The 25632-nt window shown below is 41.6% G+C and overlaps 1 protein-coding gene across 5 annotated transcripts in view; it reads left to right on the plus strand.

The window, feature by feature from the left end:
- Positions 1–25632, plus strand: part of CPEB3 (cytoplasmic polyadenylation element binding protein 3) — a 90706-nt gene that overhangs the window by 46261 nt on the left and 18813 nt on the right. For all 5 annotated transcript variants that reach the window (XM_048506659.1, XM_048506658.1, XM_048506661.1 and 2 more), the window contains exons 5-7: positions 5621–5644; positions 13020–13187; positions 14898–14987. In XM_048506659.1, the coding sequence (XP_048362616.1) occupies positions 5621–5644; positions 13020–13187; positions 14898–14987 (282 nt within the window). The remainder of the gene's footprint in view (positions 1–5620; positions 5645–13019; positions 13188–14897; positions 14988–25632) is intronic.

Raw genomic sequence — 25632 nt, forward strand, 5'->3', positions numbered from 1 at the left:
CTACTCAGCAGAGTATAATGGGCATAGAGCATAGAGTCCTTTTTCTGCAGGGCAACTGATCTGTGTAGCTTGGTGATCAGTAGTAATTCCAGGACATCTTTGGGTGCCCACCTGGACCAGGCAACTCTATAAAGTGTATTCATGATTAATGCATATGGTATACAGATCTTGGGCAAACATTACATGAGTCCCACCAGTCAACTTATTAGAACCAGGTTTGATCCCTGTTTCTTGTGTCCTATTTTTAAGGGGTTGTAGAAGATATCTGGGATTTTTCCAACAGGGTCAAGTCAGGATAAAACCTTTATGTATCATAATTAACTCAGGTTTGATCAAACAATGGCTTATAAGCCACATTTAGAATCTGATGGGAAAAGGTAGAGGTGTGCATCATAGTTGTAACTCTGCATCTCAAACATCCTGATCTAGAGGTTTCAAGTGAACGTTAAAGATGGATCCTTACGGACCAAAAGTCTTGGAAGCACAGCAGTTTCTTAGCACCACATTCTGGATTTTATCTTCCAGGAAGGATTGGGGCCATTGCAAATTAAATCTGTGTGATGTTTTAAAGGAAGCTGTTTTAGATTGCTAATCATACCTTGTCAGAGGCCAAGGTATTGCAGAATAAATTAATATCTACTGTATGTCAGGTGGCAACTTCAGCATTTTATAATGGAGAGGACAGGTGTACTTATAAACTGCTGCCCATGTGTTCCTGTTTTCATATGGGAAGTGCTGTAATATATGCTTGAGCAATGTGATATTACAGATTCACACTGTCTCGTGTTTGAAAAAGCTTTTACAAATTGCAGTATTACAGGTTTTCCAAGGGGCACATAATTTAAGAAACCCAGCTAAGAAAATTAGCATTCTTCCTTCTGTCATTTAACATCCCGATAAATATATCTGTAAATGACTTCCATTCGAAGGCATTCTTCTGTTCAGTGATTATAGTAAACATAGCACGCATTCTGTTCACAACTAAAGAAAATAAAAGCGCTGTTCTAGCTACATTTCTGCACAATCTTGAATCTCTTCAATAAATGTAAATGGAAGGCAGTGATGTTTGCTCCTTAAATCTTAAAGATTGTGAACAGTCTTCAAGCGTAGCGCTATCTAAAACTTATTGCAGCGAGTGCTGTCTGGAGCTGATAAACATATAGTTAACTGGGGTCGAGCTTTGTTGAAGAAGGTTGCTACAGGCTCACAAATGTACTGAAAGTCAAAGGAAGACTTGAGACGATATCTGGGATCCAAAATCTGAAAGCATTCTCAAACAACACTTCTAGGGGAAAGCAGACCTGTACTAAACAGCAGAGGTGTAGCAAGGGGGGAAAGCGCCTGGTACACTGGTGCGTCCTCCGCCTCAGTCCCGCCCCGGAACACCCCCATCCCAACCTGGAACGCCCCCGAAATGCCCTCGCCACACCCACACAGGGGCGTGCACCCGGTGCATCCCCCCGTCCCCTTGGAGCTACGCCTCTGCTAAACAGACTGACTTCGTAATCCTTCAGTTGCTAACAGTACCCAAGTTATCTTTGGCCTGAGTTTCAAAGTATTAGTCATCATCTAGCCAATTATTTCTCTCATATATTTTGTTTAAGACTTTGACTGTATCACTTAAGTTAGAGAAAAAGTGAAATAATTGGGTATAATCAGTTTACGCCAAAAGGTACTGTAATCAGTGGTATTGAAAATCAGACTTCTGTGTCTCCCTTGATGGAGGTTGTTGGTCAAGACAAAGGTTCATAGCATTCCGTGAGATTAAGAAGACTGATGTTCAAAGAAAAAAATTGGCCACCCTTTCAGAATGAGTGAAAGAACTTGGAGCACACATGAGATTCTTTAGAATGCAGCCATTGTCCTTAATGAAAAATTGCTTAAATATTCTAATTCTAGTGGAAAATTAATTATAAGGATTAGGGAAAGAGGTAGATGTGTACATGGCATCTTGTTTACACAGGCTGGCTGCCAATTTGGAATTAACTCAGGAGGCATGTTGGGAGACAATGAAACTAATCAGTTTGCATCCAAAATATGTGATAAACAGATGCTGAGTTTTTCGTATCTGCTGTAATTCAGTGTTAGATTTCGAGGAGAAAAAACATTTTAAAGAAATACCTAACACATTACCTAACACTACTTGTCGTGGCTACCTTTGCTACTTTCTTCCTAACCTTTGAAAACCATAGAGGTATGTGACATCTTAGAAATCAATAGAATTACTGTCGCATACATTTTTAGGTACTAGAGGCTGCTGATCAGATTATTGTATGGCACCTCTAATGCTGAAATATGTTTCTGTGAGTTGTATGGGTAGAATAAAGTCTTCAGATGCTTGGCTAAACAAAGCGTCTTGATTTGTTGAAAATATGAGGGGACCCACAAGAATTTGTCGGGAGGGAGAGGCATACCTCCCCTCTGCTTTTGCGCCTTCTCCCCCACCCATTCTCTGCCACTCCTTTCTTTTCTGCTTCTTTCATCCCCACCATTTACCTGTCATTCATGCCCTGTCCCCTGCTTCCCCTTCTGTGTCATCCTTTCCTCTCTCCCTTCTTCTCTGACATTCTTCCCATCTTTCTCTCCCTAGCCCTGTTTACTGGGCTGTTCCCATGACTCAGGCTTCTCCCCCACCCACTTCCAGCATTACAGTCTTGGGGAAGACAAATGACTCTCATGCCCCTGCCCTGTTTACCTCCTGGGCTGTTGCCTCAGCACAGGTGGTTGGGTGGGAGGGATGACTCCAGTGTTTTTCCCCCTGCCCACTTCCACTGTGGCTGCCTTGGCACATGGGGAAGGACAGTCATTGGCTCAGCAACAGTGATGGGTGAGGAATCCTGTGTCTCCTCTCCTGCCCATCCCATGTGTTGTCACCTTGGCTGGGAGGGTAGGACTGCTGGGTCCCATACTTCTTCCGCTGCCCACCTCCACTTTTGGGGCTGCAATGGGGGGGGGGGGGACAGCATACCTACCTCAACAGCTGGGCAGGCCTCCTCCCTATCCTCTCCAATTTTGTCACCTTAACAGATGGGAGGGACACAGAGCATTGATGTCCCTACTGCCCTTTTTGTGCTTGCACTCCTCCTGCCTCTGAACAATAGTTGTGTGTACTTGCAACTATTCTATTTTTCTGTATTGTCAAAGGGATTCACCGCCGGATTCAATTCTATTTTTCATCTCCCCCCCCCCCCCAAGCCCCTTCTTTTCTACCTCTGAGTTTTTCTTCAAACCTGGGTGTCTCCCTCCCCCCCAGGTTTTTAGAAAATATCTTCCATCTCTCTCTACATGACCCTGATCCACAGGTTTAAGTATCTGTAGTTGGGGCTGTGTTGTGAATTGAGTTGGGTTAGGGAAAGAGAGGGATCTCTATGCCATCACATCCACCCTCCAAAATAGCATTTTCTCCAGGGAAACACATCTTTGTAGTCTGGAGATCAGTCAGAATTCTGGGAGAGCTATAGACTGCTCCATGAGTAGGTTGCAGTGTGTTGACATTGGACTCCTGAATGTACTCACAGAAAGCTAACTCGGGAACTGTCCTGTTAAAGTTGGTTACCTCATTCACATTTATTTTAGTAACCCATTGCAAAAACTGTTATTTGGTTGTGTACATTAGGATTTTAATGTTTGTAAAGATTCGTCTCACTGAAGGTATTAAGTTATGGCTATGAGAAATTCAGCTTTGAAAGGGAATATTTTATATCAATTGTCCACCATGAAATATACATTTGAAACATTAGGCATCTGAACCTTTAGACTGCGATGCATTTTCAGGATTGAAAAAGTTGCATTTGATTATTATGCTTTGATTCATTCTTACTTAATAAAAGCATGGCTATTGTGATGACTAAATGAGCACTTCATAATTTAGGGTTTTTAATAAACCTATTTAAGCTACTGGTTTCAGTGGACATAAAGTTCTTGACTGTAGCCTAATGAGCCATAAATAAATAGCATTATGTTGTGTCTAAAGATCACATGCCAAACATTATTCCTTTTGCAATAAAAGTATAGTAAAATTTATGCGTGTTTTAAGCAGTTCTAGTGTGTGTCGCTTCCTTTCTGATGGAACAGGAGAGATAGTTTGAAATTCTAGCCAATTAACATTGATTTCCATTAATTTTCATTATGCTACTTTGCTACTTTTATTATAAATTCCTTACCCATAGGAAGCATTTTAGTAGACCACTGGCCTGTGATCAGATTTACACATCTGCATAATTTTATTGAATTCTCTGTGTGATTTAATTAGATAATTCACATATTATGAATGTTGTATTTCTTTGCATCAGTTTCTTCAACTTGTGTTAACAAAGATACAACATGTTTGGCAGAACATTGTTTTATTTCATGTCAGCAAGTCTTTTGACTAAGTCAGTTTGGTGGGGTGTGCCTGAAATAGGTCTATACCAGGGGTAGGGAACCTGCGGCTCTCCAGATGTTCAGGAACTACAATTCCCATCAGCCCCTACCAGCATGGCCAATTGGCCATACAATCATTTAATAGTCCTCTCTTGTCAATCAAAAAATCCTTACAACAGGGCAGCCCAAGACTAGGCATATGTCTCTGCAAACACTAGTTCCAAGTTTGCCACAAAAAAAGAAAGAAAAGAAAGAAACTGAGGTGGTACCCCTCCCTCAGTAATTGTGGTAACAGCTGCACATCCACAGACATCGCAAAAAATAACATTGGATGGCGTTTTTGGGAGCCAAAACAACCCAAAATGGCACCCAGCAAGCAATGCAAATAGAAAGGATGGATTGTTGGATGAGGAATGAGGGTGGTGGTGGATTGTTGGATGAGAATGGGGGGAAGGCAAAGCAGAGAGGCAGGAAGAATGAAGGAAGAGAACGGGAGTTCCACAAATCCTTGCCAGTCCCCCCCCCCCCTTTATTTTTACAGGCATATTGACTATCTATTTATTATAATTCGTTTATAGTCCATCTTTATCACAGAGCGTCAAGGTGCTTTACACAGTGTAAATCAATGAGATGAAAAGGATGAAACTTTTGGACTGGTTCCAGATGACTGGGCTTATTATAATAGCTGGACATTGCTGATCTTAGAAGAAACAGGAATAACATCCAACCATATTAGTAAATCTTGACATTATATTAAATCTGTTGATGTTAGCGTGTATTGAATATATATTTAACTCTGCTTTCTTAACATTCCTAGAGGAACTACAATGCTTTCATTCTAGGTATTACTTATGGTAGTCTTTTTATGTAGATGGCTCGCTACCACCTGGGGTTTCCATCTTCCACATCATGCTTGGAGATCTCCCAGAGTTACAAACTGCAGTGATTAGCTCCCGTGGGAAAATAGCTGCATTGGAAAGTGGACTGTATGGCATTATAGCCCACTAAGGTTCCACTCCTAATTTGCAGGAAATTCACAATCTGGTCTTAGCTGCCCTGCTTACTTCTAGATTCCTATTGTACATTCTTCACCACCGGTATCAGTAATTTTTTTTTACTCAGTGGGTGTTCAAATAGGGGTTTTTTTTGTATTTGGCTATTTTTCTAGAACTGTTTGAATTGTCTGAACTGTCAATCTGTAAATATACCAGTTACTATTGTGCCAATATCCACTTTATTTTTCTGTATTTACATGCAGCCAGGAGCTATGGGCGAAGAAGAGGTAAAATGTCTTTTAAATATCTATCAATTATGATCATGGGGACAGCAGAGGGAGTCTGCATACAGCTTGATTATTTCTGTGACTTCAACAGAATGATTTCCCCTGTTATTACTACCGTGGTACTAACCCTAATCTTTAATAGCTTAATGATCATATCAACACAGTGGAAATGGGAATGAGAGTAGTTTGTTTGTCTTACAGAAACAAAATAGTGATGGAAAGAGATAGCTTACCAGTGGTGGCGAACCTTTGGCACTCCAGATGTTATGGACTACAATTCCCATCAGTCCCTGCCAGCATGGCCAATTGGCCATGCTGGCAGGGGCTGATGGGAATTGTAGTCCATAACATCTGGAGTGCCAAAGGTTCGCCACCACGGGCATATACAATCCAAGGAAAAAATAATTTTTACTTTAAAAAGCAAATATTCCTTGAAATAGCATAGCAATATGACGTGGAATTAATTGGGTGATCTCGCTGTATTCTGTTTAAAGCATTACGTGAGTATTCATGTTAATAAACATAGCATATCATGTATCTTTAAAAAGAGAGGCTGCATTTGAAAAATTGAATGCCTTCCAAATTTTCCCGGCCATGCCAGGGGAAGTGTAAATCTTTATGTTACCTCTCCAACGTTCCATTTTGATTAGTCTATAGTGAGGCTCAATAATGTATATGGGCCACCTTCAAGCTTTTAAAAGACTGTCGCTTGTACTCTGCATTAACTTCACTGATTTTTTAAAATATTGATGCAATATAGTTTTCATACTTCTGTGGTAGATTTACTGCAAAGACCTCAAATGATAGTAATTTGCTACTTTAAAAATAAGATTCTACCCAAACATAAGTGACTATCTTCAATCAGTAGAATTCAACACTCAGTCAATTCCTGTATGTTTTGCAATGATGTAATGTTTTCATTTCGGTGTTACATTAGTAGTTCTAGGCTAATACTATGTTGGGGCTTCAAAACAAAGTATGACCTTAACCATTAAAAAAACCCTCTTCTTTTTAAATTACAGGAAGATACAGAATGTGGCATCCTTTTTGAGAGAAAGGCTATGATCAATATAATGTCTGGGAGTTAGTTTTGTGGGTGCTGTTTTGGCATTGCTACCTTGAGGCTGCTCTGTAATGTCGTTTTTGTGATATGGCGACAAGTTCTGTGTGTTTGAAACCAGTGTCTTCATATTCTGGATTAAGCAGGAAAGTCTGCATGTTGTGATACAAGCAGAATTAGTTCCACAACCTTTTCTGTGCTCCAGAAAGGAGGGATTAGGGAGTGACTGTACAGTCCTGCAGCCCACGGCCATATTAGTTAGTTATGTTAATTGGTCCCCAGAAAGGCCTAGATGTTCCATTAATGTTATGCCTATGTTTTGTACATGGTACTAGTGTAGAAGTATTTCAGGAAGCAAAAGCAGTGGCTCCATCTCCAAATCTCTTATAAAGAATACTTTGGCATCCAACTCCTCTGCCTTCAACCAGCCTACGTACACACCTAGAATTTACAGAATAGTTGTTTTTTATACCCCACTTTTTTCTACTTTTAAGGGGTCTCAAATCATCTTACAATCACATTCCCTTCTTCTGCCACAACAAGCATTTTGTGAGATAAATGGGACTGAGAGAATTCTGAGAGAACTGTTACTAGTCCAGAATCATCTAGCAGGCTTCATGTGGAGGAGCAGGGACTCGAACCTGGTTCACAAGATTGGAATCTGCCACTCTTGACCGCTACCCCACTCTCTTCAGAACCACTGCATAATAAAGTCTAGCCCTATGTCTGTAATGGTTGTTCCTTTAATATAATTGGAAGAGCAGTGATGGATCATAAGATTATGTGAACACTTCCCCTCTCTAGCTCCAGGTCTTTCATGTCAGCCATAATTATAACTAATACTATACCTTTTTCAATAAAAAGGACTAAGTATAATTGTAACTTCATCCACAATGTGCCGGATTGTCTTTGTTTTTAAAAAATGTTCCATTTGGGACCTAGTGCCTACTGTAGGACCCAAGCAGAGCGTTCTAAAACAAAGACAGTCCAGCAGGCAACAGATAAAGTTCTACATTATTTTTGTTGAAAAGGGTATACCGTAAATTATCTGAAACTAACAAATATGGATTCCTTTCCTGTTTATCTGGAGTTTTCTGGATAACACATCTGTCTTTGACCTTTTTTAATCTGGTTTAAATCCTGGTTATGGTTTAGAAATGGCTTTGGTTTATCTGGAGGATTATCTTTGTCTTCAAATACCCTATGACACTGCTCTCTTCTTAGGTGTATCAGCTAGTTCTGATATGGTTCATCATATAGTTCTTTTGAGACAGATGGAATATTGCTTTGATATTGGAGGCATGGCGTTTAAATAGTTGCCTATGTTGTCATATGCAGAAAATGGTTGTTTGGGTTTCACAATCTATGGCAAGGGAGCTGTTGTGTGGAGTGTGGACTGTGTTGTGTGTACTGTGGTTGCCAGTGTTGTAGAACTTCTACATAAAAAGCCATATAATTTGTCCACTGAGAGCCAGTGGTTAAGAGGTTGAAATTGGATCCGAAAGACCCAGGTTTGAATCTTCACTTGCTATGGAGGCTTCCTGGTTGACCTACTCTAGTCATATATTCTCAGCCTTATGTTCCCCTCAGGATTATTGTGAGGATAAAATGTAGAATAAGAGAATGTTGCAAGCTGTTTTTGGGTCTCTCTTGGGTGTTTTTGGGTCTCACTGGAATGAGTCAAGTAGGATACAAATGAAGCAAAATAGGACAGACCACTGACAGAAGTTATCCAAAGTTTTATAGTGGGTTATCATCAACTGCTTAGAATAGTGCCTTCAAGCTGTGGTTATGATTGAAGGAGATCACACTGAAGTTTCCAAGGCTCAGTTGACTTGACTGTTCAAATCCATGTTATAGGCATGTAGAGGTTTGACAGCTGTTGCCCATGCCTTATTAAGGGGGTGTAAAAGTTAATAAGGGATCAAGGAAGAAAGTTGCATCTAGGGCTATTGTGTTAAATTCTTCTTTAAAAAATCACAAGACCATCTGCTTCTGGAATGCAAGCGCAGCAAATATCTGTTAAGAGTAGTGAGCGCATTAGTGGTTGGTGCAATTTGAGTAGACATTCGGTGGACAGAGTTAATTGGTGAATCAACCCAAATAAGAATTTTTTCCTAATTGGCTGGTCTTTTCTCAAAGTCTGAAGGCTGTAGATTTCTCATTCTCTCTCTCTCTCTTTTGGATGTCCTATAATCACAGTTTAGGGGAAGAAACCGTCATTGGCCACCTTGCATGCTGAAAAGGAACCTCTAGGAGCAGTGACGTAGGTATAGATTTTTTATGGGGTGGGTTTGGGGGGGTCATGCCCCCACCCACCCCTTGGGGCATGGCCATGCCTCTCCAAGCCCTGCCTCCCAGCCTCAGTGCTTATAAAAGTAGCTCTCCAAGGCCGGGAACGGCAGACTCCCCTGCCTCCCCCCCCCACCAACGGGGCTCCCAGTTGGCAGCCAGCAGCCCTTTTTGCCCTCCCTTCCGGGCAGAGCCGTAGCTAGGGGAAATGGAGCCCCATGCAAAATCTGAGTTTTGCACCCCTGCCCCCATGGGCGGCCGCTGTGATGCTGGAATCCACCCCCAAACAGCATCACTTTCAATGGTGTTTAAACTAGGGAGCCCAGATTCTCCTTTTAAATCCACCTTAAAGGGAGAATCTGGGGTCCCCAGTTAAAACAACATTGAAAGTGATGTTGTTTTGGGGTGGCTTCTCCCCCACCCTGAAACAGCATCACTTTCAATATTTAAACGTGGGACCTAAGATTCTCCCTTAAAATCCATGCTGAAGGGGGTGGATTTAAAAGGAGAATCTGGGGAATCTGGGGAAATTTGGGGGGTGCCTGCTGTCAGAGGTGCAACCAGGTGAGGTTTGGTTCAGGGGGTCCAAAGTTATGGACCCTCAAAGGTGTAGCCCCCATCTTCTATTAACTCCCATTGGAAACAATGGGAGATGGGGCACCCCCTTTGGGAGTCCATAATTTTGGACCCCTTGAACCAGACCTCACCAAACCTGGGTGGTATCATCAGGAGAGTCTCCCAACAAATCCCTGAATTTTTGGTGCTGCTAACCTAAAAGCTGCGCGCCCTACAGGCCAAAAACTGAAAAATACCAAAAGTACAAAAAACACAAACAGGGTGGAGCTTCGGACATGTAATGGGGGGTTTGAACCTAAGAACCCACTCTTACCTACATCCTTGTCTAGGAGGCAGATAGCCAAGGGAGCTGCTAATCAATTTTAGGTGATGATCCAGCAGTACGGGATCAATTTTGGGCCAAGGCTACAGCTCTGGTCCTTTCTGGAACAGTTGGGTTCCATTATATCTCTGCTGTTTCTCTGTCCCTTTCTCATTCTAATCATTTGTTTAAAAATTAACATATTACATATTTATTCAGAGCTGTGAAAGCAGGCTAATTGTAGCCCCATCATTGCTGTCAAGGGAATAGTACCTAATAAAGAGAATTTGGAAAAATGTAAACCGACTAATTAATTACTGGAAAACAGATATGGAGAAGTGGGGGACTTATTATTTTCCCCAATCCCACTATTTTCTCTTTCCCCTTCTTAGAAGCCCCCAGAGCATCTTCCTTTTCCCTGTTTTTTCTCCCTTTCCCAGCCACCCGCCAGCCTACCTTCATCTGCCCGTCTTTGTCTTCCCTTTTTAGTCCTTTCCTTCCTCCAGTGTCCTCTGCCTAGGACAACTACGGTCAAGTTGCATGATGCTAGCTACCAGGCCCAGTTGTATGGCAAGGAGTACATCACATTCCATGTATCACTCTCCCCCCAGTGTTTCCTCTTTCCCTTCATCTGGCAACCCCCATATCCCCTCCCTTCCTCCCTCCCTCCCTCCCTCCCTACTACTGTTGCCTGTGTTTACTATTTATTTCCTTCATTTATACATCACCTTTTCCCACAATGTGGACCCAAAAGAGCTTGCTTACATCATTCTCTTCCATTTTATTTTCACAACAACCTGTGAGTTAGGTTAGGCTGAGAATATATATACAGTTGACCCAAGATACCATGGCAGAGTGGAGATTTGAAGCTGGATTTCCCAGATTCTAGTCTGAAACTCTAACCACTGCATCACACTGGCTTTCATGGGCAGGAGTGGGCAGCCAGGCCTGGGTGAGTCATGGAACATGCATGGTATGAGTTTGGTGATTCCTGCAGGACCTGGTCCTGATTCCCCCTGAAAGGCCAAAGTTATCCTGGAAAGGGCCTTGCCCCCTCCCCTCTGCCTTTTACTGTCAGAGCTGTTGTACTGTTATAGCAATGGCCACTGAAGGCATTTGTTTTAATAAGCTTCAGGAGCTGTTGCCATTATTTTGTTTTGTTATTTTAACCGTGTTTTTCCCCCTGGATTTTCAGCAAACCTGGGACTTTTCTCAAGTTTGTAGAAAGATCTATCTTGTCTGTATGATCATGGCTCCAGTCTCTGGATTTACATACCCAGAGATATGGCTACATTAAGAATTGCATATATTGGTGTGCCCACATGTCTTCAGAAATGTATTCATGGCAGGATTGACCTTTCTTCTAATTTTTTCAAAACGTAGCCCAGTTTAACAATTTGGATGTTGCATCTTTGGCCTTGTGCCTGCCAATGTGGGGAAAGGACAAGACCTAGTGCAGTATGGTTATGTTGGTGTATATGGCACTGACCTACAGAGAACTGAGCGCAGACGCAACCTTATAATGCTTTTCCGTCGTGACTGCTGGATCAGGATGCACTTAGGTTGTTTATGGATGTGTCTTGTTTAAAACCTACATAATTATTACTTGTAGTGAGGAGGGACATCTCTCTTACAGTAGGTATGTACAACTAACAGACTGTGCTGCTGTAGGTTTTGCCCTCCTAATTAACCACTTCTGTGGTATGTAGTTTTACAGGACATTTACAAGTCAAAAGCACGAAACGAGTGCTAAAAGCATACACAAATCATGCCTCTTTCTTCAACAGACTCATTAGTAACCAGACTTTAGGCTTGTGAAAATGACCCTGCCTGTAATTATTATCTAAAAATATGGCTGATATTTTACAAACGGTGTTCTTGAGCGAATAGTTTATCCAAGCCTGAGAAATGTCACCTGCCGTGTATATGTTACAGATTAGTAGTTCAATAATTTTCTCACGTAGCATTCTTACTATTGTTCAGGATCACAACTTCATTTTAATTTTTTTCTCATAATCTGTACAAAATTCTTACAGTTACTGTAACCAGAGAATTTCAGATGTTGTATGTGTGTAGGAGGGGATCAAACAGATTTATGCATGCTTGACTCCTTCTCTGTGTACCTTTATTTTCCTTCTTTTCTATTTGTAATATAAAATCTTAATAAAATATTTAGCTTTTATGTATAACATAGATTTTAATTTCATTTTTTATTACAAAAAGATAACCGAGTGCTGGACTAGATGGACTCTGGTCTGTTCCAGCAGGCTCTTTCTTATGTTCTTATTTTCATGCCTTTCTTATGTAACTAGTATATACTTGTGCAATTGTACAGTTCAGACATAATGCGAAACTGTGGTTTAATTTAAATGTGTTAAGTGTATTGTCTGGATGCTTTCCATTCCAATCGCAATGCTTGGTTAGGATCTGTCAAACTAGGATCTGAAATCTTGGTTTGAAGTTGCCAGTCTTCAGCGTGGTTTTGCATAATGCGTAGATGCAGGTATCCTCGGCTTATTTCTTAGCACCATCCTCTCTGGCTACAGAAGGAAGGCAATGAAACCCTTGCTGGTCAAGGGGAAAGCGGGATTTGACTAATAATCAGTAAGGTGAATCCTGGTTTCATAAAAAATAAAAATAAACCATAGTTTTGCATCATGTCCAAACTGAGTTAAAATACCCAGTTTAAGTGACAGTACCATAGAGATTTACAGTATTAGCTTTTCCAGAACACTGAAAGCAGCTCCATAAAATTAAAAACTTACATTTTCTCGAGTTCCCACTTTTCGCTTTACAAATGAGCTATTAGTGTGATTGAACATTCTTCCAAGTTAGAGTGATTAGGCAATTGGTTTGATTAATAGTACTTCGGTTTGGAACATTATTCCTCCAGGGACTGGAAATCAGATGTTGAGAGCTTTTTGAATTTGTTGCAAAAGAGACTTTGGAAAGCATTGCTAAATATGCTCTGATTGACTCATTGAACTGACTAACATTGGTTCAAGAAAAACAAAGATTCTAAAAAACATACTGAATGGAACACTTGAATCCTAGTCCCTGAAACAATTTTGAGTTGCGAACTGAAAGTGTCATTCCAGAACAATAAAATGTTGTGGTTTCTAAGTTGCTGCAAAAATCTGTTGCAGGTCGCTCTTCGCTTTTCCCTTTTGAAGATGGCTTCTTAGATGACAGTCATGGTGACCAGTCTTTATCTTCAGGTCTCAGCTCTCCAACCCGTTGTCAGAATGGTGAAAGAGTGGAACGCTATTCTAGAAAGGTGTTTGTTGGGGGCCTGCCTCCGGACATTGATGAAGGTACTGTGAAACGATGATGCTGACAGTTGGTGGGAAGAGGGAATTATCTTCTCAAAGCAGCGAGTAGACTAGCAGAAGAGGCAAAGAGAGGCAATTTTGCTTGCTTTCTGTACTGTGCAGGTGCCAGCATTAGGCAGCTTTTTATGCAGGTGGGTCGCCTGTCCTTCTGCCTCGTTTTCGAAGCTCCTAGGTGGCTGCTGGGGGAGGGGAGAAGGAGGCAGGAAAAAAGTGAGCTTCATATACTGGTACTGTGTTTAAAGGTATTCTGCACTCAACATTTTTAGCTTTATAGGTTTATAACCAGCATCTTCAACCATGTCTGGAAGACAGTGGATAGCCAATAAGGTATTATTGCTCATAGGTTTCATACTTACGGTGATAAGCTTGTATTCTAGGCTGTTTTCTTGGCTGGATGTTCTTCCATACAAAATGTTATCTTGCAGATTGAAAACTGAATGAGCAGGGATTTTTTTTTCATACGGAGGACATTTTAGTCACAAGATTTCTTCATTTTGAACATAATTGTATACTGGGGAAACAAAGGCCTTTCTGACGATAGGTATCTGATGGTTCACTTAAACATACCATTCTAGATCATTTAACCCAAATTAATTTCCCTTGTAGCAAACATTAAACGACCTAACTAGACCATGTATGGGTTGCCCACGATCAGAGCATTTGACATTTAAGCAGCTACAGAATCTTCTGCTTTGGATTGGGACTGTGGTGCTCAGGATAAATTCTTAGCTCCTCCCCCCCCCCATGCTGTTTGCACAAATAAATTTCTCCTCACAGCTGCTAATAGTCATAATAGGGCAAAATGAGTGCAGAAAGTACACAACTTTCTACCACTAGTATGTCAAATGGGAATGCTTCTACCGGACTTAAAATTAGCTCTTGAGGAAATGAAACTGGAGGAGGAGATAAGAGATTGAAAACTGTAGTCTCTGGAGTCATGAATCCAAGCCAAGGCTATACCTACATGGGAGTGTAAAAACAGGGGAAGGAGGGACAGTCTTTAAAAGACTGAACAGATTGTTGGAAAGAACAGCACACTGCAGCAACACTGTCCTGCACCATTTTGCAAGCAAAGCTTAGCTTAGCTCTGACCTCTGGCTACAAGTGGATCACTTCTATGAATGCTCACTTGCAGCCACCCTGCCTGCAGGGTGAGCAGCAGAATAGGAGGCTCATGGGGAGGTGGGTGGTGGTGGTTGTGGCCAAACACAATTTAGACACAACAGTATGGGCTTTGTCCAGCTTACTCTGTGGGCATTTCACTACCCATCCAGGAGAAGATCTTGGTATGAATGCAGTCAAAATAAAGGCCTCTTGTGGCTTCTCTTTCAATGTTAAAGAAAATACTAAGAGCTATGGTTGCATAGCTTCCATTACGTGAGGTAATTTAGCTGACACTAGAAAGGAATTCATATTCAATGAGCTATAATTGTATGCAGGGTAAATTAACGTAAAGATTGTTATACTCACCATTATGGAATATGAAATATGGAACATATGTGAACATTTACAGAAAAAGTAGGTCACTTATTGTAAAGTAGGATTAAAGTTATGTCCTAAATCTGAAAAGTAGAAAAGCGACTGACATGCAGATATTTTTTAAAAATTGGCAGTATCTGAAGAAAGGCTGTTTGCTTGCTTGTTTTAATGTTTTCCTTTTGATTTTAATTTTGAAGTATTTTTTTTTTGTAGATGAAATCACTGCCAGCTTTCGTAGGTTTGGACCTCTTGTAGTGGACTGGCCTCATAAAGCTGAAAGTAAATCGTACTTTCCACCTAAAGGTAATTAGCTTACATCTTCTGGATCAGAAATTTCAGTGTGTGTGAACCACAACCCAAAATGCATGAAACCTGTTTCCTTTTAGTTGCTACTGAATGTAGATAAAACCTACAGCTTAAGGAACATTGAAAAGATGTTCTTTGAAACTATCTGGTGTTAATTCTGTCAATTTGACTTATTCTTTCTTTTCTACCCTGGTAAGGTATTCAGCCTGTGTGAGAGGCTCTGCCTTTCACTGTCTCTATTGCAACTTGGTCTTGATAACTTTTTAGTGCGTACATACTTGAAAGGCAAGTGGATGGACTGAATTGGAAGTCCAAAATGTCCTAGGTATGGAAGCTAGAAATGAATATTTTGTGCAGGTGACTGTGAAATATCTCTTTTGTTGTAAATGTAGGCCGATTATATGCTGTTGCTCTGGTCCACAGCAAGTGAATATTTCCCTCACAGCAGAGATTTCTGTATTGACACGCTCTGTGTTATGGCGCCGCAGATCTGGCAAGCCCCACGGTTAGTGAGAGTGGGGAAACCCCAATGTTTCCCCTTGCTTTGTGGTTTCCGCTCTTTCCAGTTTGTGAGAGAACTGTTTAGAGGGGAGGGGGGGAGAGAGAGAGGAGGTGGGGAGGCAGAGGAGGTGGGGAGGCAGGAGCAGCGATCGAAGAGCTGGGCCGAGCTGAGCAGAGCCGCTGTAATCCAGAGCAACACTGGCAGAGCAGAGAAATGGATCCCATGTGGGGATGCAAGCAGCTCGCCAGCACTCTGCCTCCTCACTGCCTCCTCCCTAAATCTACTGGCTCCTTTCGAAAAAGCACACAATATCAATATAAACAGCTATATCGATATAACATTTAGATGATTTCGAAAACAAAGCTGGCTATCTCGCAAGGAGGGATCCGGAAGTGAGGGCAGCCCAGCAGGCAGTGGGATGCATCCTTGCATGTAAACAGAGAAACATGAGGAGACCCCCATTACAACCCCACTGCGCAGCAAAGAGCCCGGAGGAGAGCGCTCCATGCATAATGGGCCATAGTTTGATTCTTAAAGATCAACCCACTTGATCTCAGCATACTGTGTGTGTAGTGATCCCACTTGCAGTAACATTCCCCACCTCAGAGTCCTCTAACCAATAAAATGTACAAATGCCTTTCAAACTAGTAAACAAACTGCAAGTACACAATCTATTTCTTAATATTTAGTGTTTAAAATGATTGTATCTATTCCAAAGGATTTTAGTGTGCAACACATAGCTTTTTTGTGAAGATCATTGTTCCCAATAATGCCACTATAACATTTTTAACTTTCATCAAAGAATGATACAGTGGATATATAGCATGAACATGTTGATGAAGCACAAAGAAAATGCATATTTCCATGTGGATGAAGTCATGAATGAGTTTACAGAGTTATTTTATTTGTGTAGGAAATCTAGGAGTAAAACTAGCTTCTGCTTTAACCAGGTTTGTTTTTGCTGTTCCTGTAATAAATCCCTATATGTTGCTGATTTATGAAAGGCCTTAACTGTTACGCTCGGAAGTGTCCTACATTTGGAGACACTAAACCAGCACAGTCATGCTTGTAAACATGTTCTTGAGTAAGATATATTTTAGCAGAAGACAAGGGAACAGTCCCTATTTTTATCATCGTTCTAATATGGGAAACAGCTTTCAAAGCCCCTGCCAGATGCCCTAAATGTCTGTCTGAAAGTGCTAAACAACTCTCAGTCGCAACTGTTCCAGATTATTTATATCTGGCTTCTGAGCTATCTGTCAGGGCTTTCAGTGTAAACCTTGCAGCACGATTATCCTGAAACTTGTTGATCAAGTAACCTTGCAAGAGGTAGTTTGCAATAGGTAGCTAACAGACAAAAACCAGCTTGCTCCCTTGAGGATATACAGACATGTAAACCATCATGAAATCCTGTGGAAATAGTGTTTTTATTGGTATACCCTGCCCTTTTTCTTCTCTCTCTTCCTTGCCTGTTTAAAATATAACCTTGCCTAAGTTTCTGAAGTTTAACTGCTACACCAATTAGTTGAAAACAGCAAAGTTGAACATAAGCTCTTCTTTTCTTGTAGTTTATGCCCATTTTTAAAAAGGATACTCGGCTGTATAACATGCTATGCTGATTTTTCCACCTATGTTCTGTATACTCCAAGTCGCTTCTCATCCATTCTTTCAACAAGTTGATAATTGTCATGGTCCTTATATAAAAGCAGGGGCACTTCTGTGAAAGACAGTTCCCAGATGCAGCTTCTGCTATGGACTACAGTGAGGTTTGCAAGAAGTTGCACCCTCTGAGCTTCTACATATCATCCAGCAGCTAAACTTACCCTTCTATGCCTCAGTCCACCCATTATTGGGGAAGGGAGTGACAGAAAAGGCCGAGGGCTGCATGAGCTCCTTTCATGGTGGTCACACACCCGGCCCCTGCAGCTGACGTGGTAGCCACATCAGAATGGGGCTCCTCAACCATTTTGTCCACAGGGCAACGTGTGGCTGGCTCAGCAACTGCCTCCCCTTTCCTAGCTCCACCTGAGTGGCAACCTGCCTCTGCAGGTAAGTCTGTGCCACTGCAAAGAATCACATTCTAAAGTGTCTAGGACAGGGGTCTGCCACCTGCGTCTCTCCAGATGTTCGTGGACTAGAATTCCCATCAGCCCCTACCACCAAGGCCCTCTTTCTCAGCCTACTTTGGCAGAGCTTATTGAAACTGGATCCAAAGCTAAATCTTAGCCCACCTGCACTACAGTATTTAGAAAGAGAATAACAAGATCACTTGCTTCTATTTACTATCAGTCAAGCCTCCCACATCTTATTCATTTGCTCTGAGTTCCTATTACCTGGATAGTACTAGATTATCTGGAAACCATTCTACTTTCCCTTTCTCCTCAGTCTGGACTTCTTTTATCAGGTTCTCTTATGCGATTGGTATGAATTTTGCTTTTTCCCCATAAATCATCACTAAGGAGTTCCTATCCATTCTAACCACCATGGTGGTCATTTGTCACTTCACTCCACTTAAAGGCGGGAACAAGTATAGTCAATGAAATGAAGCTGGCTTCTCTTTCTTTCATCTGCAGTGGAGGGAAGGAGGATGTAAAGAATAATAGATCTGTTTTTCACTTGTCTAGTGTGGGACACAGAAGAGAGTTTGGCAATTTGGTTGGTGTGCTGACAGCCAAACCCACCAGCCACTATGTTGGAGGCAGTATTGGGCTGGGCCTTGGAGTTCCCTAGGCTGATAGTTCTAGGAAACTTCAACATCCATGCTGATATGGTTGCCTTCTCATAGGCTATGGACCTGGTGTTTTCCATGGCAGCGCTAGGACTCTCAATTTGTATCAGGTCCCACACATCAACCAGACCACGCACTGGATTTGATCTTTGGCGTGGGGGTGGATGTGAGCCTGATCTTTACTGGTGGAGTGCCATGGTTGGGCGATTTTGCCCTGAAGGTCCAGTTGGGCATCCCAACTCCTCCCTGTATTGATGGTGAGCTGAATTATGGTTGCCTGCAGAGACTTACGGATCCAGTTGTTCTTCAGATTGTTCTGTGGAATCTGATGCCTCCCCACAACTCATTAGAAGTTCTATGCCAGTAAAGGCTTGCTTCTTATCTGAATTCATTAGAAATGCTGGTAGAGGACTGGCACAACAGTCTCTCTGAAGCCATTGACAAGATCACTCCCCAACATCCTCTTTGCCCCCCTTCCAAACTGGCTCCTTGGTATTCCTAGGAGCGGCATAGAGGAAAAGGGAACTTAGATGACTAGAGCAGGTTTGGTGGGAGACTTGTGGTGAAGCTCTAAGATCATCTTATAGGACATCTATGAGATCCTATGAGTTGGATGTGAAGGCTACTAAAAAGGAATATTATATGGCCTCCATCGCATCTGCTAGCTCTTGCCCAGCACAGTTGTTTAAAGTGATTAGATTTTAACTGCCCTTACTGAGCTACCTTCAAATATTAGAGATTCAGCAATTAATTGTGTGATTTTTGCAAGCTTTTTTGTTGATCTTGTCACAGTGCCAGAACCTTCTCACCAATGTTGATTCAGTTAGTGAATTGGAGATCCCTTGACATCTTCAAGTCCTAGGTTGGACTAGTTCAGCTGTCGTTCCCTGTCTGAAGTCAACAAGATCCTGGTGGCTTTGAAGCTTACCACTTGCCCCTTAGATATCATGTCTGGTGAAAGCCAGCAGTGACCATGTGTGCGGCCCCTGGCGGACATTATTAATCTTTCCCTGGGTTCTGGGGTCATTCCAGCTGGGTTGAAAGAGGCGGTGTTAGGGCTGCTCTTGAAGAACATATCATGGCATCCATCTGATAAGTCCAACTACTGCCCAGTGTCACTTTTTCTGTTTCCGGGCGAGGTAGTTGAGAGAACTGCTGCAGAACAGCTGTAGGCATTCCTAGAGGACACATTGGCTCTGGATCCATTTCAGTTCAACTTCTTACCTAGCCACAGGGCAGAGATGGCTTTGGTTGCCCTCATATACTATCTCTGGAGGCAACTGGACCAGGGTGGGTCAGCACTGCAAGTATTACTTGATTTGATAGCACAGTTTTTACAGTCTTTTGACTCATTGCCTAGCTGACACTGGTATAAGTGAGATAGCCTTGCTGTGGTTGATCTCATGTCTCCATGGTGGGAAATAGAGAATAGCACAAGGGGAGAGAATGTCTCCACATCACTCACTGCTGTGTGGAGTCCCACAGGGGCCAATCCGCTACCCAGTTTTATACCTATATGCGTCCTCTCTTGCCCAGTTAGTCTGAAGTTTCAGGCTAGGTCATCCTTACTACACTGATTACACTTAGCTATATCTGCTGATGGGTGGCCTGCAGATACCAATCTGGACATATTGGCCATATATCTGGAGACTGTGGTGAAATGGCTGGAACAAAGCGGACTGAAATACTTTATGCAAGCAGAGATTTAGCAGTTTTCAGGCAGCTTTAAATCATTTGGTTTCCAATAATATTCACACCCAGTTTTAGTATCTAGTTGCTTCCTTATTTTTGAAGGTCACAAGAATGAGCTACCTCTGCAAGAAAATATGAAAAGTATAATCAGGCTTTCATATTGAATCAGTTCATAGCTTGCCTGGGACTTTCAAATGTGTGTGTGGTGTGTTTTTAATATTTCTTGGTTAAGTACTAGTGTCTCTGGGATTGTTTCTATTCCCACAACACGGTAAATCGTCATGGGCACAACGAAAATGGTTGCTGCAGAAACCCCCCTTCCAAAATTGCTTAACATGTAACTGAAACTTTCAAACTTGCGATGAATCTTCATTTATTTTGAAAATTGCTATACTACCTCTTCAGAACTGCTGAAGATGGCATCTTTTAGTCACGCTGTCCACTCCATGAAGTGCCTGTTACTCTGATAGCCGTGTCTCTAGATAATCACAGATGGGTCGGTTGAGGAAAATCATCTATTTTTTAAAGATAAAAAATAAATAGAAAATTGGTAAACTGGGTTTTGAAGAAACCAGTACCCCTCAGTATAAACAAAAAGCTAACAGCACTGGATGTATTGTGCTTTGGTTTCAAGCAGCATGTATGTTTGTGTGTATGATAAAATGATGGCAAGGAAAGCCATCTATACCTTTTCAGAGAAGTGTGCTTTGACATTGCCTGCAACGGGGCAGGCACTGTTCAAACAAGCTGTGCAGAAATTAAAACGCTCTTTTAAATTTGAAGACTGATTCCATTCCTGCCGTAGTGCAAATATACAATTTGTAAGCCATCAGCAGTTCACGACAAGAGGGCAGAAATATAATTTTTCTCTTGAAAGTTGTTCTACTTCTATGGTTGCCTAGTTATGAATCTAGCAATGTCTGAACAGGTCATTTTTTAAAAAACTAACTTATTATAAAGCTTGAAAATTTTATAATGCAAGTAGGAGAAAACCATATACTTTAGCAAACAGAAATATAAGGTGTTCGCTATAACATTTCCCACTATGGCAGGGGTCTGCAACCTGTGGCTCTCCAGATTTTCATGGACTACAATTCCCATCAGCCCCTGCCAGCATGGCCAATTGGCAGGGGCTGATGGGAATTGTAGTCCATGAAAATCTGGAGAGCCACAGGTTGCAGACCCCTGCACTATGGTGTCTGTCAGATTACCTTTTCTGCTGGATTGTACAACAAGCCAGTAAGCAGATGAAACCCCATGTAGAGATTGGGGTGAGTATGTGAGTTCCATCCATAGGAGCTCAATCTTCACAGTAGGGAATCCCTCACTGCTTTCCAACCAGTTTAAGAAGTGGCCGAGTCCTCTTTGGTAGCTGCTGGGAGTGGAGGGAGTCCTCTTTGGTAGCTGCTGTCACCTCCTTAAACTTGCTGCTCTCGCCAGTTTGATGTTGGGTAGGCCTTCAGACAGCACTGTTTACTAACATGGGCATGGCGTGGTTCATGGGAATTCAAGGCAGTCTCTTTAACTCTGAAACAATAAAAAGCTTTATTCTACCAACAGCATCTCTAGAAGTTATGCAGGTTACTGAAATGGTAGTACACATTCTAAAAGATAATAAAAACAGAGAAATATTTCTAACCTAACGCAGAAAACTACAGGTGCCTGGCATTTCTTCCCCCACATTAGGCTGAGGCAAATGCATTTATGCATAGATGAAGGTTCCCAGCTGTCACACGCTAACACGGTCACATTCAGAAAGGTAGCAGCATGTTTTCAGTGCCTTCCCCAAATGTGCAGAAGATCCTGGGCCAATTTGGATTCTGAAATCCTGACTCTTATCAGAAAGCACCGGCTGTTGGTCAGGTCCTACTGACATCAGAGGAATTCATTATGTTCTCCTCAGGAGGTCTGAAAACATGCCGATCCAGAAGTGATGGGTTTTTCCCAGCCTGGCTGTTTCCATCAATGCTGGTTCATCTCAACAAATCCTGAGAATTAAATGGGTTGCCAACTCTGGGTAGGAAACTTCCTAAAGATTTGGAGGTGAAGCTTGGAGAGAGCAGGATTTGGGGAAAAGAGGAACCCCTGCCAGTTATAATGCTATAAAGTCTAAAGCAGCCAGTTTCTCCAAGGGAGCTGGTCTCTGACATCTGGAGAGCAGCTGTTATTCTGGGAGAACTCCAGATACCACCTTGAAGTAGGGAACCTTCCTCCTCCTCTCTCAGCTTCTCAAGGTCAGCAGCCGTGACCTCAGAGAAACAAACTTATTCCCTGAAATTCAAGAGCTCATTGTGCCAAGCAGATATGTCTAAAACCTCCGCCCTTCATAAAGAGAATAGCTTGTGACTATCCAGTACTGTGGAAAAGCTCCGGCCATCACTTGCTTTGTAGTTTTACTGCTAGCTCTGTCTTTAAAAGCATTTAAATGTAAAGCTAATGCATATTGTTCAGGTTTTATCTGTAACCTTATTCAGAGCCTTTGTTGCTTGTGTTCATAGAGCTGTGAGCCAGGAGCTCAGTGCGCCATTGTTTCACAGTGACTTTGGATCCCGAACTTTTACTGTTGTCACAACTCAGCAAGACAAATCTGCAAGCAGACGCACATTTCTGCCTGATCCGCAGGCAGATTCACAGAAAACCTGTTTGGGTGGAAGGAGAAAGGGAAGCAGAGACTAGCCTTTTGTCCAAGTTGAGAGCACAATCATCTGATACTCACACTAAGCAGCAGATGAACAACCTTCTGCTTTTGTTCAGTGTGTGGTATACGAGGTGATCTATATTCTCTGTGGTGTAACAGACAATAGATCTGAACACTGTATGTTTGGAAAAGAGAAATGTTGCCACGGTTGTGCAAGCTCTTTGTCACTGCGATGCCAGTCAGCTGTCATGTACAACCCTAGCAAAAGCCATCTATGACCTACCACTATTTCTTCCCTTAACTGCGTAAGTCGAATACAGTTGCGACTTAAGAAGAGAGTTTTAATTCTCAAGGCTTCCAAGCAATCTCTCATGTAATTAAGATCTGGGAAACCCAAGTTTGAATTTCTACTCTGCCATGAAAAATAGCTGGGAGACCTTGGGCAATCTGTAGACTGTCACCCAGTGGCATAGTGCCAAGAGAGCAGGGGTGCGTGCAATGTACTGGGTGTGGCGGGTGCGTTCCGGGAGCGTGGCAGGTGTGTAGGGTGCACACATGCCCCGGGAGCAGTTCTCCCTCGCTCCGGCCCTGCTCTCACCCCAAAACCCTGACAAATGTTTGGATGGGAGATCTGCAAGGGGTGCCAGGAGTGTGATACGGCAACATTCAATTGCAAACTACCTCTGAACATCTTCCTACTGGGTTGCCATAAAGCAGCTGTGATTTCACAATAGTAAAAAAAATATTAAGCCACAGTTATTTCTAGTGAAGTGGCAGACTCTAATCTGGAGAATTGGTTCAATTCCCCACACGTCTGCATGATGCCTACAGGGTGACCTTGGGCCAGTCACAGTTCTTTCAGAACTCTCTCAGCCCGCACAGAGACAGGCGATGGCAAACCACCCCTGAAGGTCTCTTGATTTGGAAACCTTACAAGGTTGCAAGTCAGCTCTGACTGGATGGCACTTTCTACCACCACCAAACATAGTTTTAGCAGTCATTGTAGTGATGTCCAACAGCATCTAATCTTGATTTAAAGAACAGGTACTCCATACCTGCTTAAGTACTAAGTAGGCATTGTTCCTGTATTTATTTGTCAACATCTTTGTGTTAAATACTTAGCAATTAAAACTGAATTTGAATACACAATGGTATATGCCACAAATAACCAGCTTTTAGAAAAACTTTTTAACCAGTCGCCCATTTTTTCCTTGTCAGACGGAACAAAAATGTAGTAGCATTACCAGTAATACTTTTCTATATTTTTCTAGACCCTTTCTTTTGTGTTTATACCAGGGGTTCAATAAGACACCAAAATTTGCCCAGCACATACTCTTATTAAATGGCAGAATATTTGCTATTTTGTTCCCAGCAAGAATTATGCATGCTGCTCATATCCTTTCCCCCTTTATAGATTAACTTTTTAATTCTTTAGGACCTGAAGCACTTCTGTATTATTTGAGCTTCTATGATGAAGGCGATGAAAGTATTTAGCGTAAAGCCTGAATACAAAGAAGCCCCATAGTAATATGAAGAGGAAATGTCTTTTATGTGAACGTTGTCCTGTGGTTTTGTGGTAGAAGGGCACGCGTAGGAAAAAAAGCTCGGGGATGTTAAAGTATTTGTTTCCTTCATCTGAAATTGTTTATGCACATTTTCTTGATTAAATGAATCAGTTGGCACTGCAGCACATTTCCACTCACATTAAAATTAGCCTGTCTGGAGAAATTCAACTTCACAGCCTAATAAGCAATATCGCTCTGCCGCAGTAGCTACAATAAGATAAGTCTCTTCTGTTTTGCAGTTTCCTTAATACTGAAGCCTTTGATGTCTTTTGGAAAATCAAGCACAGCAATATTTTAAATTAAACTTTGCAGATTTTGTTTTAAACTACTACTGGTTCTTATTTTAAAAATCAGTTTCTTTGACTTTTCTTTTCATCATTGGATTTATTTATTTATTTATTTATTTATTTATTTATAATCAATTTTATATACCGCCCTTCCCCCGAAGGGCTCTGGGCGGTGAACAACATAATCATAACAGAAATAACATTAAAATCCCAGTTAAAACAGCGAGTTAAATAAAATTACAGCGGCATCCGACAAATTTCATAAAACGTAATACACCCACCCTGGAAGCAGACCCAAAAAGCTGAACAGTATTAAGGAAACTGCAAAACAGAAGAACAAATTTATTTGGCTTAAAAAGCACACAATTATAAGGTTTCCAAATATGTCTGAGCAATGAGCAATGATCATTTGTGCTAGTCATAACTATCTAAATAGTTGCCATAATGTTTTATATGTTCCTTTTCTGAATATTTTTTTTAAAAAAGAGAATGCACGTGCCATTTCTGAAAAAATCAGTCTTCTGGCATTGGAACTGGGGAAACAGCCACCCCAAAAGTACACTGAAGGTTGAGAAGAGATTTAGTATCTCTGCTCACCTGTCACTTTGATATATCTAGCCTGAGGAGCTAGAGCCATAGAATTGGACAGCTTTTCCCCCCCTCAGCCTGATCAAATATAGCAACCGTTCTAAGGCAACAAACACTATAACTGAAATGTTTCTGAATGGTGCCTGTTCATGGATCGAATACTCTAACTGTAAGCATCTTGTTCTGTTGCTGAAATGCTCTTACAGAGTTAAAAAATTTTCCTGAATTACTAAACTCAATTTGCCTTCTCCGTATTTAAATCCTCTAGTAGAAAAATAATTTTATTTTGCTTTATCTTTTCTTTATCTGTTTGGGCCAGTTTGCATTAAATGACTTGGGTACAAATAGCAGGTAGTGGTGGGGTTCCCTAGTTCTAAGGATACTTCCTCCAGTTATAGTCCCCCATTACCCCATAGCTCATGTAGCTTCCATGTATTTTCTTCATATATCAAGCTTCTCACAAGTAAAGCTAAAACTGCAGTGTCACATGGTTGCAAATAAATATTTCAGGGAAAGGAGATGGGGTATGGTTTCTAGGAAAGTATAACATTTGTTCCCATGTTAATTACCAGAGATGACCCTTCTTTTCTGGTATCCGTCTCTGGTAATTCACCTGCTTTTGCCTTTTTGAGGGATGCCTTG

Source organism: Sphaerodactylus townsendi, linkage group LG08, assembly GCF_021028975.2.
Source record: "Sphaerodactylus townsendi isolate TG3544 linkage group LG08, MPM_Stown_v2.3, whole genome shotgun sequence".
Lineage (NCBI taxonomy): Eukaryota > Metazoa > Chordata > Lepidosauria > Squamata > Sphaerodactylidae > Sphaerodactylus > Sphaerodactylus townsendi.